Source organism: Daktulosphaira vitifoliae, unplaced genomic scaffold (assembly GCF_025091365.1).
Source record: "Daktulosphaira vitifoliae isolate Bord-2020 unplaced genomic scaffold, ASM2509136v1 Scaffold_4, whole genome shotgun sequence".
Lineage (NCBI taxonomy): Eukaryota > Metazoa > Arthropoda > Insecta > Hemiptera > Phylloxeridae > Daktulosphaira > Daktulosphaira vitifoliae.
In genome coordinates this window covers 15,400,712-15,421,338 of record NW_026099575.1, presented here as the reverse complement: position 1 = coordinate 15,421,338, position 20,627 = coordinate 15,400,712, and the positions used below count along the sequence as shown (strand labels likewise).

Here is a 20,627-nt window from a genome sequence, read left to right as displayed (position 1 = left end):
TTTTTTTTTTTTTTGTCTGTTGCCATTTTTTCTCAGCTCTCACTGGACCGATTTCTTTCAAAAGTACGCCAAAATATCACAAACCGTATCTAGTTGGAAACATTACCCTTAAAAATTGAAAAAAATTCTCTCGTTCCCCGAAAATGGGGGAAATATCCAAAAAAATTACAAATTAAAAAATCGGTAAATTTTGTCATTTTTTTCACTTTTTTTTTTTAAACTTCCATAACTTTTTCAAAAATTAACAAATCAACATAATTTTTTTTTATACTAAAACCTTAGATATTTACCTTTCATTTGATATCATTTTTTTGAAAATCTATCACTTAACCTGCTCATTGGGGGGATTTAAAATAGCAACTTTTTTACAAAAATGAACTTTTTCAACTTAATTTTTGAAAATGTTCCGGAAATACTGCGTCCTTCAAACATATATCAAATTAAAGCTTATTTTATGTACTATAATATGAAAAAAAAAATTTGTCCCGACACTTTATCTTCTGCATGTAAACGGCTGCCGTAGTTAAAAAAACACTATTTTTGTGTTAAAATTTTCGATTTTCAATTTTCAATTTTCAACTTAAAAATGCTATAACTTTTCGAAAAATGTATGTATCAGCACAATTTTTTTTTTTCTAAATACATTATAAGTACATCTTTCATTTGACATACTTTTTATTAAAATTGGACAAATTCCTCTTATATAGGGGGCGTTCAAAACTTGAAATATTGTTAAAAACATAGATCATTTTCAACTGAACTTTTGAAAATGTTCCGGAAATACTGCGTCCTTTAAACATATATCAAATTAAAGCTTATTTTATATACTATCAAATGAAAGAAAAAAATTTGTTCCGACGACCTATCTTCTATGCACAAATGGCTACCGTATTCAAAAATATGCTATTTTAATATTAAGGTTATAGTTGCTTTTGTAATTATTCATCAATTTCTTAGTATTAAACACTATCTATAGATTTGCATCGAAGCGTTTCTTATGATAGTGATTTTAATCACTGTCAGATTAAATCTATACTGGACCCAACTATGCAACGTCCCCACTATGCCGCGATCCCACTGTGCTGGATTTTTTAGAATTAAATACTATCTACAGATTTGCATCGAAGCTTTTTTATAATAGTAATTTTAATCACTGTCAGATATCATCTATACTAAACCCAACTATACCACGTCTTCAATGTGCTAGGTTATTATAGAATAAAATGACCTCTAATTAGCGGAAACAAGAAAATATTGAAATTAAAATTAGTACATATACCTTTTTTTTAACGGATAGTAGTATAATAAAAATATTTAATTATTATATATATATATTGTTAAATAAACAAAACGTCTAAGGGATTAGTGTGCATAAAAGTCATGCGTAACAATGACTACAATAATAATGATGATAATAGAGCTCGGATTTAAATTTATTTATAAATTTTGTTTGATTCATTTTGAAGATTTCCAATTTGTGAAACTGTTACTTACTGAAGAGTAGGGTTCTAAACCTCCCCCTCATCATAAATTATCTCAGCTATAAAGTGGAAGTATGGGGTCGAAGCCTCTCACAGGTCTATTATTAACATATTGTGAAAACTCTACCCGAACTAAAATCCTGTGTGTATCACTGGTAACTTTGTTATAGTAATATATAACAGCGTTAAAATATTTTTCGTTTTAATGAGGCATTAATCACCTTAATTTCCCTAAACTATAAACTTAGTAACAAAACATTTTCAATTAAATTAATACAATTTTGAATTCAATCTCTAAAGTGGAAATCTCTATTTAGCGGAATAAAAATTCGGTTCGCAACGTCTCTGTTGAAAGGAAGTTTCACTGTATATATTATGTAATGTATAATTTTTCAAAAAAATTACATTATAAACTGGCTTAATTGGAATTATGGGGATGTATCATTCATGGAATAATTATCGGTGAAAAAGGAGTTTGGCGAGATTATTTCATGAAACTAAAATGAAAATTATTTCATACACGAAATAATTTTTCAAAAATTTCGACAATTGTTACAACAGATAGGTATATAGAGTCTGACCCTCTCCTTAATTTCTCATAAATACATTGTAGCCATAATATTAAAATTAATGCGTGATTAAAGGGAATTTTTTTTTAAAGCTCGTTCAAATTCAAACTACATGATTTAAAAAGAGCCGACACAAGAAATTGCATGGTCTCGTATGGAACGATTTTGCAGGTTTTTTTTTATAAAGGGATCCTTTTTGTTCCTCAACAACTTAAATTGCGCAAGGGGGGCATAATTTTTGTCGACCGTGGTTTTGAATTATTCGTTCATTGTGTATATTTATTTAGTTATTTAATTAAAATTAATTATAAAATTAAATCAATTTTTTGTAGCATAAATAAAATGATTTGATATTTATACTCTTGTTGTAGAATAGCATAGCGTTTGGAATTATGTTCGTGATCAAATTTTACTAATCTGTTATATTAATATCATCGATGCGCATTCTAATTAGAATAAATGCGCACGAGTAATTACGTAACTTCTCCATTCGAAAAATTAAAATCATCCATTTTTAAAGTTTATATTGTGGAATTAGATTTGATATAAGTTTCAACTACAAAGTTGAATAATCTTACTTTGTTATTTATTAACTTTTAACTCTATTTGTGTGTTTCACAACCTGTCTATAACAATCTAACTTTTTGGTAACATGTTACTGTATAAATCATTTAAAAAAAAAATTATTTTGGGTTTCACATAAATTTTACAATGGAATCTTACAATTATAATCAATTTTTATAATACGTTATATTGAGTAAATTTTTCAATTGATTGTTTTTTTTTTAGTTTCGATGCGATACTAAAAAGTTATTGGTCTTGTTATTCTGATTGTGTTTTTTTTATATTTGTCCATAAAAATTCTTAGCTCTCACTGAACCCATTTTGATGATCAATACGTTAAATAAACCAATTTTAATTTAGTTGAACTAATAGTCATCAAATACTAAAAAAATCTCTTAATTATAGAAATTTAGACAAATATAAACACAATAAATAGAAAATTTTTTGAAGATATAAAAAATTGTTTTGTTTAGATGGATACATGGATATATTGATTTATATTACTATTAACAGTAAATTAATAAAAAAAAAGCCTAAAATTTCTATAAAATCACATATTATATTTTTTGTATTTGTATTGTAACAAATCATTTCAATAGAAATACTAATTATTTCTATGAAACTCTTGATGTTTATAGAGATGCTATAATCGCAATATTGAAAACTATATTCTGTATAGTTATACCCTACAGTTTTTAAACTAATTAGTAATAATAACAAAATAATAGCAAATTTTAAATCATTGATATTTATATTTCATGAGTTACAAATATATAAGATAATATTAATAAATAATTTAAAAAGTATCGTTATTCAAGCATCCCTGGTGGGGATCGAACCCACGACCTTTGGATTAGAAGTCCAACGCGCTATCCTCTGCGCTACAGGGACCATACGACCAACTTAATATAAATACATGATTTATTGCAAATTTATTATTGAAGAAATTTATCCATAAATATATTTTTTATAAATAATATCTAAACTAGTCATTATTTGAAAATGATCTACTTTTAAACTTATTTAATACTAACTAATGTTCTTTTAACTGTTTGTAAATGCTGTGACTAAAAACGAAAATTGCTTGGAGCATTCAATTTGTAAACATACAATAACAGTAATTATAGTTCTTTACCTATTTTCATCCAAAGTTGTATAAGCTACCATTAGCGTATTAAGAGAAGGTTTAAAAGATATTTTTTTGGAGGTGGATTTCTTTATTTGTGATAGTATGAAAACTATTTTTAAGGAGAGGATTTTTTTTAGAAAATTATAATTTTATATCTAAATAATTTTTAAAACAAAAAATAAATTATATTTTTATGATAAATACTAGATAATTATGATAACTAGGCTGACCCCTCATTTCTTTGTTTAAAAGCATTAACTTTCAGATTTTTTCCGAAATTGTATAAGTATACTTATACAATTAATTATACTATATATAATTAAACTACTATAATAGTTAATATTTGAAGACGTTAGTGCAATTACGTAATAGTTTCAATTTTCCAGAAAAGAAAAAACTTGAAATTTTTTGGAACTTCTTATTACATCCTTATTACGAATTTTTTTTACATGAAATAAAAAATAATTGGTGGAGGATTTTGTATTCTAATCCTCTATAATCTATAGCCTAGGGTTATATTTCTTTATAACCTACAGCTTTAGATTATGGTTGATAAACCACCGACTCGAAAACACCTCAATGGTCGGGGTACCCAGTATTTTCGCCTAAGTGGACACGACTTGCTTTTACTTAAACAAAGGACACAATATTCTGACAACACAAATGTAAATTTTATTATAACGAAATACAATATTACACAAACTATAGTTAACTGGTTTGTATGCAACCTGGTTACTTCAAATTCCCCGTAGACCAAGACCAGACACGCTTCTCCACACCATATACTCGTGGATGGGCATCCAAATCCACCTTTGATATTTAAGTGACGATCACGGAACTCTAGTTGTGGGCTTTCAAGTTGAGGCACTCACCGTCCGTCATAGGATCGTCCCAGCATAGGTGCCAAACACATACTCGCCGGACGCCACGACGCGCAACAATTTCGATCGCGTTTACCGGTTGTATACAAGTGGCGCTACAAATGATCGGCGGCCAAACAATGGTTACTATGCAACATATACCTTTCATAGTATAAAAACAGGCACAAGTCTGAGCATTAATGCGTTAAAACGTTAAAATGATTTAAATTTAGTAACTTCAATCTTCAAAATCTTTCATAGCAGTAATTATAGTTTATATATATATATATTTGTAAGTCTTACACACCCATAGAGTTTGCTATTAATAACACACCGAAAACCCGATTTGAATCTATTATTGTTATCACTCATTTAGTGCGCCGTAGATTATTATAGCTAATTTACCTGTTATAACTTGATCGATAAAATTTGGTTTATGCAACATAAACAAAAATAATGACTTCTGTATTTAATACAGTAAAATAACAATAGAAAATTGGACTAAAATCACTTAACTGTATAAAGCTTTAACGGATGAACGGTTAATCGAAAAAAAAAAAATTGTATTAACCAAGTTGTTTGTAATTTTTTTTTTATCATATTATAAAATTAAAAATTAGGGTTCCCATTTAAGAAAATTATAAATAAGGGTTATTATCCCTGAAGGGACGAAAATAATAATGATTTGACTACATATTAATGTAGAGATTTTTGAACTTGATATTTTATCTCTTTAAAATAATTTGAAATTCTCAATAGTTTCTGAGAAAATAAGTGTCTTACCAGATTTTGATCACTCTGTATATATATATATATATTGATCTATGATATGTTATTGTTTTTTCTGATAAGCTGTTCGTCGAGACTTGTAGGTGGTGGTAGTCATGTGGCCTATTGTTAATTTTATAATAAAGTGGTGATTGATGTCATATATTTATTTTAATGAATTACTTAGAACGTGTAGTGAAGTTAGTATTAAAAATTTGGAAGTACTAAATAATATGTTATCAACTTGTTTATTTATAATTAAAAAAAAATAAAAAAGTTGATTACATCAAATTTAAAAATTAAAAAAAAAATTTCCAGTTTCTTTTAACTCAATGTATTTTATCCAAAATCAACTAAACTTAAATAAATTGTTAACTTTCCCAGCCTTGATAGTATACATAAAAATAAAATTATGATTATATAATGTAAATTAATAGATGATATTTAAATAAATTATATTTTTAAACTTGTGTTATGTAAACATGTATACTGAGAGAATTTTAAATTAAAGCTCTCTTAAGTTTATTAAATTAATGAACGTTAATATATCTTATTTTAACTTAAAATTTTAAAATTCGAAAATAATTTTTTTGTATTATATATTTAATTTTTAATGTATTTGAATAAGGTTGTTTTAACAATGTGACCATGTGGTCCCTGTAGCGCAGAGGATAGCGCGTTGGACTTCTAATCCAAAGGTCGTGGGTTCGATCCCCACCAGGGATGGAACTTCCATAAATTTTTTGCTCTTTTTAAAATTTTTTTTTAAGGAAAATCATTATATTTATCATATTATACCTAGAATTTGGAACCTTAACATTAATTTTGATGAAATATTCAAATAGAAATGATTTTTAATCAATTTAATTGATGTAAGTAATTTATCGAGAGTATTAATAAATAGTATTAAACGTGACAATTATTAAAATGTTGATTTATTATAATGGAAATTTCTATTTCTTCTTTTCTAATATATATTATTCAAATATTTATTATAAAATACAAAATTATCTTATTTAGCAGTAGGTATCAAACAAAAAACGGAAAATCTCTTCAGAATAATAATGTTAACTTATTACGTTATTTACTTGTTATTTTTGTTAAATAGCCATTGTATTTTAATCTATTCATGAATTTACTGAAGCGTTTATTTTACATGCCATTTATATATTATTATTGTTTATAGCAGAGTTTACAAGGTTCTGTGCAAATTAAAAATTTAAAGTACTTGATTTCTATATTTTCCTTAATGTACGTGGAGTTAGTATTTCTTTTATTTAGTTACAGTCTTTGTTATCATAAAAGTTATAAAATGTTTGATTCTTTTTTTGTAGTTATTAAGATATTATTGAATTAATTCGAAAAATCGCACAAAATTTGTCTTGCATGTTAGTAAATCTTTGACAATAGAGATTTGATTTTAAAAATATTTCAGAAAATTAAGAATGATTTTTAAAAAATAGTTGTTGACGAAATACAAAAAAATTTGGCTAGGCGTACAAACTACTTGTTATTAAATATTTTCATTCACAAGTTCTTTTGCATTCCAATTAATGTTGTGTAACCTTATTTTATGTTTCGTGCATTCATTATGCTGCAAGCATACCATGAAATAGTCCCCTCTTTAAAAAGGCTGCCCAATAATATCGTACCTACAGAAGCAGTGCCTGTGATGTATCTGCAGTATCGCGTACAGTTCATGTCAAGTAACGCTCAACTTCGTCAAATATCTGCGATTGCATGTTTCACTGTAGTAGTATTACATCTATCATTATTAGTCTATAACGTAACCGGAAGAATATAAGTACTTAAATTCTTCTGAGTGATAAAAGAAGAGGTTATATTATTTCGTAGAATAACATTTTGGGTCAACGTCTATTTTTAAATGAAGAATTAGTTAAGTATTAATAAAAATTAAAATACTTGTCACATTTTCAATCGATCACTGTTGTACATTCATTTTTTATCAATGTTGTTTTTAAAGCATATATTAAAACTAACTGTTCTTTGTAATCATATTGCAATTGTATTTGGTAATAATGATTTGATAGCAAAAGAATAAGGTGAGTATTTCAAACTTTTAATTTTGATTTTAATGTATTATTTTATAAGAACTCTATAGGTATCATTAAAAATATCTATTGAAAACTTAGACACATTGTTATTAATTTCAAGTTAATAAATTAGAAGAGGTTTAAGTATATAATTTTTTTATTTCAGATTGAAAAGAAAAATCAGGTAAAAAAACTGATGTATTCACAGAGTATTTTTATATTATACTGATTATTTGTAGACTCATTTTTAGGATGATTTAATATAAAATACAAGAAACTTTTAAATTTTATCTCAGTCTATGTCTTTGAAATAAAAATAAAAAGATACAATTTTTTTTTAGAAAATTAATATATAATTTAACACAATATTTCAATAAAAGTTGAGACTTATCCGCTCTTTTTAATCCTTTGTAATTGTATTAATACGAACTTTTTAAATAGAAACAAGTATATATTGAACTTTGTTAAACATTAGTTAATCATATGATTAAGAAAATAACTAGATGATAATAACTTTTGAATTATTATTTATGAGAATATTAATATTTTCAATGTAATGTAATTAGGAACAGGAATGCGACTGATAAAAATAATCAGACCCATGTTTACTCCTACACTATGGTTAAAAAGGTAATAATTCATAATATAGTTGTTGAGATTTTGTTATGAATCAAAATTTACCTTTAACAAGATGACTATTTATCAATATATTGATATATTTAAGTTAATAAAAATAATTTTAATGTAAGGTGAGGGATAGAATCTTCATTTTTCTAATTAAAAACAATTGGGTACTTTATTTGTGATCTTTATTATAAATAGGTACTATTGTACCTATTATAGTATACAGCTTTATTTAAGAAATTATCTATGGAATGACTCATAGCTAAATTTATTAAAATTATATTCAAGGGTTAAAATTTATAGTCAAATTTAAAGGGTATAATGGATGTCAACCGTTTTTCTAGAACTTTATACTCGGACAAGACTTACGATAATATCCTGATGTTAAGATAGTGTATATTATCATTTTTTTTTCTGATAAATAATAAGGATTAAATGATAAAACAATGTATGTTAAACAATTATATTAAGATACAAACAGCGATGAAATTATTATTGTATTTAGAATATATAAATTAATATTTAAAACAGATAAATATCTTAAAACATCACTAAGTATTACAATTAAAGAGATTTAACAAACACGATAATTGTTCAAAATTGACATCATTGAGAAGAAAATGTTACTTTAACAAAAAATATTTTTCCAGCGATATCATCACAACGTACATAAATAATATGAATTTTGAAAGAGCTAACAACTTTAAATACTATAAACTAAAAATAAATTCGTTAAATAATAACCCTAAAATATTTCAAAAAAGAATAAATGTAGCCAAGAAACATATCAAGTACAATGACACAAATTGATCCGAGTTCTGAAATATGATAAAGAAGGTCATGCCATGAATTACGATATTTAACAGGGAGAGATTGCAATTGTTTGAGGAGATATAATATTGTTTAGAGAAAGTAGTAAAATTATAGAGATGGAGAAGAATAGGCAATTACAAAGAAAGGTTAAAATGTCTCTACTAAGTTAAAATGAAAAAAAAAGTAGTAATTTAAAAGTAACATGCACTAAGACTACATACTAGACATGATCTAGACTTGTGTGGTATATTATAAGGTAGTCATAGTTAGATATATTTATAAATAAGTAAACGTTCGACTTAGGTCAAGTAGACCATACCAAAGTATACTATTAGTTTATATTATACTATAAGTTTATAGTTGTGCGGGTTAGACTTTTAAGCATCAATTACATCTAAAATATCAACAATTAACACAATTCTGAGTTGATTTGAAGCTAAAAAACATTTTAATATTAAAGTTAACGAATATATGAAAAAACATTCTATCATATAAATTTTTCTGATTGGTTAAATAGAAATTTTAATTTCACCTGCATCCACATATATATTTGAATATTTAATTACTTTTTTTATTGTGTCGTTAATTTTTTTAAAATTGTGATTCATGCGATGATGGGCAACAGATGTAGGTTGATTAAACAGAAAACATTTTAGACACACGGATAAATTATTAAATTTTAAAACAATTAAATACATTAACTATAATTTCAAATTAAATGTTTATTTTTAGGATCGTTATAATTTTTTAAAATTTAACCTTTAGTTGTCTTAAAGTTGTCATCCACAGCGGATGACAGCAATAGGGGATTATGTTAATTAACATGTAAATTTTAATAACATAATATTTATATTAGTCTTAAAAATATTTGACTAAACTTCACTGTTTTCTTCTGTTAATGATCAGTACATTTATAGAAATTTATTTATTAATATTTCATTGTCTTAATTTAATAATTAAATTTTTATTTCAAAATATTATAAAAGATAATAGACGTATCCGTGTCGCTATTATTTTGTAGGATACATCAGTAACAGTTCAATAGCCTGACTACTATTTTAAGTTGAGAATAATTAAATAATACTGTTACTAACTGTATAGATACACACATCTGTCACTACACAAGTATATTATTATGAAAATATATTAAATAATGTGTCGTAAATAAACATATTCAAAGTCATAAAACCATACATTATAGTAGTCTCTGCTCTGTATCAAGGTTAAAAAATAAATTTTTTTAACCTTGATGCTGAATTGAAAATTTACACTAGTCTTTTGTAATCATAATAAAATGTATATAGCTGGTTATAATGGAGTTAAGCTGAATACATTGTTTTGTATAAGACAGTGTCTACTTAAACACGTGAACTATTAAATCAAACATCTTAATGAATCCTATTTTTTCGATATTCGATGGAACATTTTCGATGAATAATTTTAATCATAAAAAGTTACTTGAAAATCTAAAAATGCATTCTCTTTTGTGTAGAAGAAATTGTTTAGATGTTATATGGATTTATAATCTACTAAATAATAAAATCAATTGTCCCGAAATTTTAAACTTAATACCGATGAACCGTTCCTCAAGTATCTCTCCGTTCCTATCCAATGTTTTATATATCTATTCATACACAAAACTATAGTAGAAACGCTCCGGTAAATCGAATGTTGAATTTATGTAATAAAATAAATAATTTTGATTTTTATCATGATTCTTCAACATCATTATGGTCTATTTGTTGTAAAACGTTTAATTCATAATTACATACACTTTTTTAGCTAACTTGTTTGTAACGTATTTAGTATTATTGAATTTTTATAATCATTTAATTATAAAGTTAATTTCACTATGTACTATTTTTATATTGTATTTGTTTTTTTTTCTATGTTATTATCTGTACTACTTGCCTCACAGGCGTAATCATCCATTATGATGAAATAAATAAATAAATAAATAATCATCATAAATAGTCATCATAAATAGTTGATATTCATTTTTCCTAGACAAAAATTTTAAAACTTGTTTCGATAATAATCACCATTGAGCATAAAAAACACTAGAACAATATTCGATGAGTTCTACTGCCATAAATTATGCGCAAAGAGTATTATTAGGTGGAAATGAGCAAACAATAATTAAACTTTATAAAAAATAATTTTAAATTAAATATTATTTACGTACTTACCCGTTAATTGTAGTAATAATAAAATAGTAGAAAATAAAATTGTTTTATATTTTTCAACTCGCATGATTAATGATTAGTGCAAATTTTTTTAAGCGTTGTAGTCATTTGTTTTATCTGTTTGTGATCTTAATGGTTTTGTTAAATAAAATCCTATAATATTATTTATAGTTCTACTGTTTAATTGAAATTTACCACAAGAAAAAAATAATTTTAATCTTAGAAATTAATTTCGTGTTTACGTGAGCTTTTTAAAAAAGATTTTTTATGAATTATATTATACTGATATTACGTAATAAAATTTCAAATAATATTTTCGTTAAACTCATGTGTTAACACTTTCTTTTATGATCATATGAGTTAAGTTAAAATTTTAATTGTATGGTCTAAATTGTAAATCTTAAATAGTGGTGTATTTATAAAACATGTATTTATAGGATTTACAATCAATTTCAAAGTAAGCATATAATAATTTTAGAATAAATAAACTGATAATTTTAAAACCAGTCAATTAAAATAATCTTTCGAAATCACGATTGTTACGTTTATGAAGTGTATTTTTATTGTTTGTCTTTGAGCTTTTCTATGTAACACTAAAGTTAAATATAAAATCTTTGTTTACAAACATTATTGTAGTATTATTTTATGAACGTTAACTTAAAAACTACCTATTATAATTCTTGATAAGAGAAATACTTTAATTATTCACAGAAAAAGATTTCATTGCACACTAATATGCACGTATATACTAATATAAGTAATATTCTGTAGAAAATGCGCTAATACAATTTTCTCTGAATCGAATACACCACAAGTTGTCCAAAATACCACTCACTTTTTATCGTGTAGTTTCAAGTTGAAAGTTAATTGTGTTATTTAAATATGTAATCTGTCGTTTTTAATTTAATATAGTGCATTTGTGCAACAATTATAATATATTATAACGAGTCTAGTGAAATAATTTTGATGGTTATTTTTACTCATATTTATTATTCGCATTCACGAAATGTTTCATAATTTTTTATTTTACAGACTACTAAAAGAATAACATGAAGGTGTATATCTCACAGTTCATTAAGCCTCGAAGATGGCCAGTCACCTTAGAACCAATGCTGTTCCTTTTCTTTTTGTCCTACATGATTTCTATGATTGTAAACAGTAATATGGTTTACTGGAAAGGATGCAATTTAAATGTCACAGAAGAACCAGACATTGGTATCATAAAATGCGAGGGAGAAGACAAAGACAAGTCTCTAAAAGAAATGGCGTTAATCAACATATGGAAGTTGATTGCGCAAGAGATAATAGGTTTATCTTTTATTGTATTTGCGGGTCCTTGGAGCGATAATCACGGTTGCAGACGCCTTCCGCTTCTATTCTTACCTGTGATCGGTCAAATCACAGGCGATCTTCTCAACATCTTTTCCGCCGTTTACTGGAATGAAGTAACCCCTGCTGTCACAAGCATCGGATTTACGTTGGTAACCACAATTACCGGTTCCATGTCCTGTTTCTTCATAGGAATGTATTCATACCTGTCTGATATTACCGATAATACTAATAGAACCATGCGATTGGGTTTCGCTAGTGCTGTAGTACCTCTTGCTGCAACAATCGGTCCAATATTATCAGGCATCTTAAACGTAAAGATCGGATTCATAAACGTTTTCCTATTCAACATACTTTTAAACATATCTGGCCTGTGCTTTGGTATATTATTGATTTATGATTCGTCCGACCCCAATAAAGTAATCAAGTCTACTTTGAAGAGCACGTTTGATCCAAAAATCGTAAAGAATATTATTACCATAGTTTTGAAGGAAAGGAAAAATCATAAAAGAACCATCCTTCACTTGATGATGATTGCATCGGCAATAATTATGGCTCCATTCTTAGGTGAGTAATCACCAATAGGAAAAATACCCAAAAACTATACCTTGAAGTAAACACTGTAAAGTATAAAGCTTGTGTACAATTTTTAATAGTATTTTACATTATTCTATATTTTTGTTACGTTAGGGGAAATGTCAGTGATGCCTTCATATTTAAGAAAGACATTTAACTTTACTGAAATTTCTTTCAGCCAGTTCTATTCATACTTGATGGGAGTTATGTTGATCGGTAAGATAAGTTTATATTTCTAAACATTAACAATTACATGATAAATTTTTTAATAGAGTAGTGTTAATCTAACAATTCTTTTGATATTTCTGATGAACCCTTTCGACTAAATTTAAATACAAATTTTATTAGTCTCGATATAAGTTTAAATGATCACGATTGGGATGTATACAAATACAAATACTTTAGAGATTTAAATTTCCAATACGAGAATTTAGTGTATTAAATAATAAAATGAGTATTAGATTCACTCACAAATATCTTATTATAAAGATACTTTATTATTTATTAAAAAAAAATTAAATAGATAAATAAGACGAAAACTAAAATATTACAATGCAATGATATTTATTCGAAAGTAGCACATTCTAATAATATAAAAATATTACGAAGGCTTTAAAGAAACTACTAATTAGGAAAAAAAACAATGAGAAATTGCAACGATATAATTTTAAGATTAACTTTAAAAATGGATAAATGGTTTAAGACATACTGTTGTGGTTATTTTAAGCTCTTAAAAAAAAAAAATTAGCAGGCTCTATAATTCTATACAAATGTTTTAAAAACTTGTTCTTTAAAAATTAAATCACTTGAATTTAATAAATTATAGTTAATATTCATTATGTTTTATTACAGGCACAACAATATCATTAGGTATTTTCAGTCGTATTTTTCGTATGAATGATTCTTTAATCGGATTAATTGCTACAGTTTTTGATCTTGCAGCCGCTGTCGCCTTTTTCTTAGTAAGAGATGCGTGGCTTATAATGTTTGGTAAATATTTTACAGTTATTGAGTGTTTTGAATAAAATAATGTTAAAATTATATTTATCAACTTTTAACGTCTTAAAAAAATCTAGTTCTTAGAAACACTAGTAATACAGGACTTTGGTAAATTTTAGTAAATTTCTGTGAGGTATAATTATTTTAATTTGCGTATAGACCTAATATGTATCATTATTGTTGTTTCAATGGCGTGAAATAAAATAATTTGATACTTATTTTTATTGTGAAGGTTAAGTTATTTCATTATGTATTTGAATAAAGGTAGCAATTAACGTGTGGAAATTAAGCTAATATAGAAATTCAGAATAGAAAATTTGTTGTAAAATACAAATAGCTATTCTAAAATTTGCATTTTTTATATAAAAATCATACTTATGGTGTCAGGATTTTCGAAACATTTTTACAATTTAAGTTGAAAATATTAACTTGTCATAATATGACAAGTTTTATATTATAAAAGCTTCTTTTTAACCCCTTTCTGTGTATAGGTAAAGGTCGGATTTAAACATAAATAGATGACAAAAAAAAAAAAATATCTTAGATTTTTATAAACAAAAAAATTGTTTTAATTCATAAACTTTTTAAAAATGTTGTTAGGGGTTAGTTTAATACTTGAGTACGATCTTGGTCAAAACCAAGAATCGGAAGCTACCCTACGTCTTCCCAAATATCGTCCCTATCTCCTTAAATGAGTTTTAATTACCTGAAGGAGACACAGGCAATCGTGTACCTTAGTTACAGGGAATAGATTATTAATTATAGTTAGACTATTGTTTTATGACAAAGTAAAGTTATATTTTAGATGTTCAGTAAATATAAGTTATATGTCATGTACAATACGTCTGACCTGAATCCTAGTACAGTTGGTTAGTAGGTATATCCAAGTGAGACGGAGTTAGTTGGCTATGATGACAATTGGCGATAGACGGGTCGTTGAATAAAACAAGTTAAATTATAAATAATACGAAAGTAATAGTATTGAAAACTATGTCTATAACGGCCACTCAAACACAACTGCCCTTTGTTAGTTCGACTTCAGTAGCTCCGGGCTACAGACTAGTAGAATTGTCATATCAGCATCCCCCTCTATGCTAATTAATATGTATTACGACGAATTAAGTAAATGGAAATAAAACGTGTATAATATAAGTGGTAAGAACATAGTAATAAATGTTCTTACAATGTATACCAATTTAAGCTAAAAAAGTAAAAAAAATATCTATATTTGATGACTTAAAAAAATTATTTTTGAGGAATTTCTTCTATTTATGGGAATTCTTTTAAATGTACAGTTTTAACTAGATATAGTTAAATAGGAAATAGTATTACTATTTAAAATCAATATAGTGGGCGCTGAGCATTGGTGTCAGCAGACACAAAAAAAAAAAAAGTAAAATTAATACCTTCTCATCTTCGTATTAAAGTTTAAAAGTGTTTTAAATTAAATTTATTATAATTACTGTAACTATAATTGAAATTATTGAATTATTAAAATAAACATAATACTTTTAATTATAGTGAGTATATTTAATGAATCTTAACAAATTAATGTACTAATAAGTAAATAAATAGATAAGCACAATGTAGATATACAAAAATTTATTTGTTTTAATGTCATCTTGATCGTTCTATTAATGTATTAATTAGAGGTATATACTCATATTATTATACAAGGTAATCTATTTGGGGTAAGACACTCATTTCTCAGAATCTATTGAGAATTTTAAATTTAAAAAGAATAAATATTTGCATTAAAAGTTCTACAATATTATGTAATCTAATATTTATTTTTATCTCTTCAGAGATAAAAGCCTTTACTTTAATTTTCTTTAATAAAAACTCCAATTTTTAACTTGATAATATGATAGATAAAACAATTACAAGCAAATTTTTTCTTGTAATTTTATTTATCTGTCATATCAATAGTTCATCTGTTACAGCTGGTTAAAGTTCGGTAATTTGAGATCAATTTACTTATGATATATCATTTTTAAGGAATAAAAGAAGTTTTTATTTTTCGATTTTGACACATAGGCTATTTTTTATTGACTAAGGTATTATCCAACATACGGAAGTTTTATTTTTAATAATTCGTGTCTATTAATTGTCGGACGCTGGCGAGGACAATTTTTATTGTTAAGTATCATAAAAAATAATTTTTATTGCTACCACCTTTAGTATTAAGAAAATTAAATTAATGATTAACTTTTACATAAACCCAAATTTTTGAACAGTCATAAAACACAAATGGTTGATAGAATACATAAAAATGATAAGAACAAAATCTTATTTATTTTAATTGTTATAATTATTTTTTTTATCATATAAATTTAAAAAAATGGGTTCCCGTTAAAGAAAATTAAATTTTAGGTTTATTATCTCTGAAGGGATCATTCCAACAAATATGATTTAATTTCATAATATTATAGTTTTTTGAACCAATAACTTTTTTCTTTATAAAAATTTAAAAATGTTCAATAGATTCTGAGAAAACGAGTGTTTTGTTCAAATTCGATCACTTTGTAAATATATACACTCTAAAAACAATGTGTTTCGTGAGAATTTTCATGCCTGTAATGCACTTGAAATATGACCTATCAGAATTGGCTTATAGAGGACGTTACTATCTCAACAGATACACTTTTTGAGATTTAAATGAGGGAAATATAATTTGTTAAGCCAACATGCTCATAAGACGATCTAATAATATACATAATGTACATAATGGTGTTAAATAAGATATCATGAGTAAACTTTTTGATGATGGAAACAATTTAAATTATTAAATTTTTTATCTAAAAATAATTTTACTTTCATATTATTTTACATCAAATGGCATAAAACTTAAGTAATTCCATATTTTAATGAGTAGTTTTATTTTTAGTCGGGCAAATTTTATTTTCTATAAAGTATGCCAGTGGTCAAAATTTTTGTTTATATGTTATTTTTCTACATTAATTATTAACAAACAAATTTATATATATTTTGACAATTTTTGGGAATAAAAAGAGCAATATAAGTAATAAAAGATAAAGATAAAGTAATATTTTAAACATACTAATTACTTTTAAATAAAATTTATGAACTTTAATGAAAAAAATGAAGTCTTTTTCATGAAATAATTTATTTATTGTTTGTTTTGTAGTTCCATTATTACAACTTTTTAGAGGAGCATCACTCGCTATCCACGGAGCAATTGCTTCAAAATGTGTAGAACCGTATGAAATAGGTAATTAAAAATCTGAACTATGAGTAATATATAGTATAGTTATTAGTAAAAAGAAATCTATGGGTTATTTTTGGTGTATCAAGTTTTTTTTACTATCTAATCGATTTTTATAACTAGTAATATTTATTTGATTATAGGTATTAAATTTAAAACCAGTTAAAAAAAAAGTCTTTTTACCTGAAATTTCTTACTGGGTGACTGGATTTATCATCGACTACTCTATTTCTACTAAAACAATAATATTGGAAATATTTTTGGCTATTATTTTTGACAGTTATCTCTGGATCTAGGGTTCCTACAAGAAAGTGAGGGTTGCTAAATCCTCAGTTAAGGGGCCAAGATTTCGTTGCAATGTCCTTGTTTAATTATTATTAAATAAAATATTTAAATAATATTTTAGAATAAAAAAAATATTGAGTTTAATATCAAAGTTCAAAACTTAACAAAGGATGCCAATCTCGATTTATCCCTTAGTTCAATATTTCATAATAATTTTGATTATTTTAATTTTTTTTTAAAAATTGTAAATATTCAATAAAACAATTAAATAACTAAAAATGTATTAAGAAATCATATTGTACGTTTTGATAGTTGAGAATGGTACCTTCTTTACATTAATGGACACTAAACAAAATTTTCAATAATTTTATTATATCTTTTTTTTTACAGCGTCAATGAACTCTTTTAGATTAGTAATCGAAGGTTTGTTCAAAGCTCTTGTGTTACCTATGTATAACATGATATATTATGAAACATTAAACACATACCCTAGTGCATTCTTTTTATTGACCGTCGTTTTAACTATTCCATGTCTTTTCATATTTTCGTAAGTTTTCAACAATTAGTTCTTCTTTAAAGGTTCTTTTTAATTTATTATTTTTTTTTGTTTTAATAGAATTACTTACTATTTAACTCGGACTGAATCTGAAGAAAATTCTACTGAGAAGAATACAACGATTAAAACATAAAGCCATTGAATGTAAGTATTTCAAAAGTTCATGGTAATATTAGTTTAAAAATTCGTTTAATTAACTTTATTAAGAATTTTTGACGAATATTGAATAATTTTAATTAATTATTTTAGAACATATTTATAAAAAATTAACAGGGTTGCAAAAAAAAAAAAACAGTTTTATTTAAAAAACAAAACATACGTTTTTTTTGTTTTAGACAATTTTTTATATTCAAATAATTGATTTTTTAAAACTTTTTAAAAATATAATTCAATTATTTTATTAAATATCATTAATTTGTAAATATTCAAATTTTAAGTTCATTAAATTTTTCTGAAAAATAGCATCATAAAACAATTTTTTTGAAAATAATTTAAACATTAAGTCCTTTGTAAGACGAAATATATTTAAGGTATTTAATTATACAAGGTGATTTTTTATCATAACCCACTCAATTATTCACAAAATGAAAATAATATAAACATTTTATTTTGTTTTAATACATTTAGTTACATATTATTCTTGAGTTATTAGCTATGTAATATTTTTTAAGTTCAACCCTTATGCTTTGTAAGGGTGTCAACTTTGTTTTTTCAAATGGGAACACATATTTTGAATTTAATAAAATGTTTGAGGTTTTATTTTAACAGTAAATGGCATTTGAATTTTTGACAAACCTTTATTCCTTTATTATAAATAAAACTTTAAAGTTTCGCACTTTTATGTTAATATACTAGGGATATCAAATACACATAGCTAATTGATTTTTTTGATATTACTATCACAGATATGGAGCGTTTATTGTCAATTATGACTATCGACAGTATGTTTTTTGTATTGCCAGTAGCGTATTTGTATATAAGAACTCACAACAATATTCCTTACAACCACATTTTAATCATATCTGTTGGTGATAATGTCATAATTGACTATACATATACTAAGTATACGCTCCATATTTTCGAAAAGTAACATCATTAAAAAACAATTAGCTACTTGTATTTGCAATTCATTGTTTATTATACATGTAAATTATCTCAAAAATTTGAAACTTTAAAGATTTATATCTAATAAACGAATAAATCTCTGTTAAAAATTCAAATGCCATTTACTGTTAAAATAAAACATTTTTTTAAATCCAAAATATGTGTTCCCATTTGAGAAAACAAAGTTGACACCCTTACAAAGCATAAGGGTTGAACTTAAAAAGTATTACATAGCTAATAACTCAAGAATAATATGTAACTAAATGGTTCCAAAAAAAAAATTTATAATTATTAGCTTTGATGCGAAGCTGAGAAGGTATTAATTTTACTATAATGTGTTTTTTTTTTGCGTCTGTTACCACTTTTTCTCAGCTCTCGCCAAACCGATTTTTTTCAACGATTTGTCAAAATATCACAAATACTATCTAGTCGAAGACATTACCCACAAAAATTGAAATTATTTCCCTTGTTCCACGTAAATGAGGGAAATCTCCAAAAAAATTACAAATATAAAATTCACTAATTTTAGCTTCGATGCGAAGCTGAGAAGGTATTGGTTTTACTATGATGTGGTTTTTTTTTTTTTTTTTTTTTTTTTTTTTTTCTTTTTTGTGTCTGTTACCCCTTTTTCTCCGCTCTCACCGAACGGATTTCTTTCAACGATACGTCAAAAGATCACAAATCGTATCTAGTCGAAGACATTACCCTTCAAAATTGAAAAAATTTCCCTCGTTCCCCGTAAATGGGGGAAACCTCCAAAAAAATTACAAATTTAAAAATCGCTAATTTTCGAAATTTTTTCAATTTTTTTTACTAAAAACTGCCGTAACTTTTTCAAAAATGAACATATCAATATAATTTTTTTTTATATAGATGCTTGATGTCTTTACCTATCATTTGGTATATTTTTTTTGTAAATCTGACACTTAACCTGCCCACAGGGGGGGATTTAAAATGACAACTTTTTCACAAAAAATTAACTTTTTCAACTTAACTTTTGAAAATGTTCCGGAAGGTCTGACACTTTTATATATATCTTAAATTAAAGCTAATGTAATGTACTTTAATTTGAAAAAAAAAAATTTGACCTCTGGACTTGTCTTCATGGTGAAAACGGCTACCGAATGCTATTTTTGTGTGAAAATTTTCGATTTTATAATTTACATTTTTTACTTTAAAGTGCTATAACTTTTTAAAAAATGTATGGATCAATACAATTTTTTCATGAGAAGTAGTATTTATATACATCTTTCATTGGATATACTTTTTTTTTAAATCAGACTATTTCCCTATATACGGGGGGGCTACAAATATAAAAAATGCATATAGAAAGTAGAACTTTTTCAACTTAAATTTTGAAAATGTTCCGGAAGGTCTGACACTTTTATATATATCTTAAATTAAAGCTAATGTAATGTACTTTAATTTGAAAAAAAAAAATTTGACCTCTGGACTTGTCTTCATGGTGAAAACGGCTACCGAATGCTATTTTTGTGTGAAAATT

General features: G+C 25.4%; 1 protein-coding gene, 1 long non-coding RNA gene and 2 other non-coding genes across 12 annotated transcripts in view; 2 read left to right on the top strand and 2 right to left on the bottom strand.

Moving 5' to 3' along the window:
- Positions 1-20,627, bottom strand: part of LOC126904683 (uncharacterized) — a 62,854-nt gene that overhangs the window by 41,182 nt on the left and 1,045 nt on the right. The gene's annotated exons all lie outside the window — the stretch shown is intronic.
- Positions 3,433-3,505, bottom strand: Trnar-ucu (transfer RNA arginine (anticodon UCU)). The gene has a single exon. It is a non-coding gene; the product is annotated as a tRNA-Arg (tRNA).
- Trnar-ucu (transfer RNA arginine (anticodon UCU)) lies at positions 6,025-6,097 on the top strand. The gene has a single exon. It is a non-coding gene; the product is annotated as a tRNA-Arg (tRNA).
- LOC126904678 (uncharacterized) overlaps positions 7,026-20,627 on the top strand; it is a 20,911-nt gene continuing 7,309 nt past the window's right edge. For 4 of the 9 annotated variants that reach the window (XR_007703793.1, XM_050683901.1, XM_050683903.1 and 1 more), the window contains exons 1-7: positions 7,026-7,434; positions 12,081-12,944; positions 13,068-13,169; positions 13,806-13,943; positions 17,101-17,184; positions 17,854-18,010; positions 18,080-18,163. Coding sequence is in view for 8 of the 9 variants with exons in the window: in XM_050683901.1 (XP_050539858.1) it covers positions 12,098-12,944; positions 13,068-13,169; positions 13,806-13,943; positions 17,101-17,184; positions 17,854-18,010; positions 18,080-18,152 (1,401 nt within the window). In the remaining variant the exon portion in view is untranslated. Of the gene's footprint in view, positions 7,435-7,591; positions 7,610-7,991; positions 8,056-12,080; positions 12,945-13,067; positions 13,170-13,805; positions 13,944-17,100; positions 17,185-17,853; positions 18,011-18,079; positions 18,170-20,627 lie in introns of those variants that run through there. The other 5 variants (XM_050683898.1, XM_050683896.1, XM_050683897.1 and 2 more) reach the window with 5 other exon arrangements.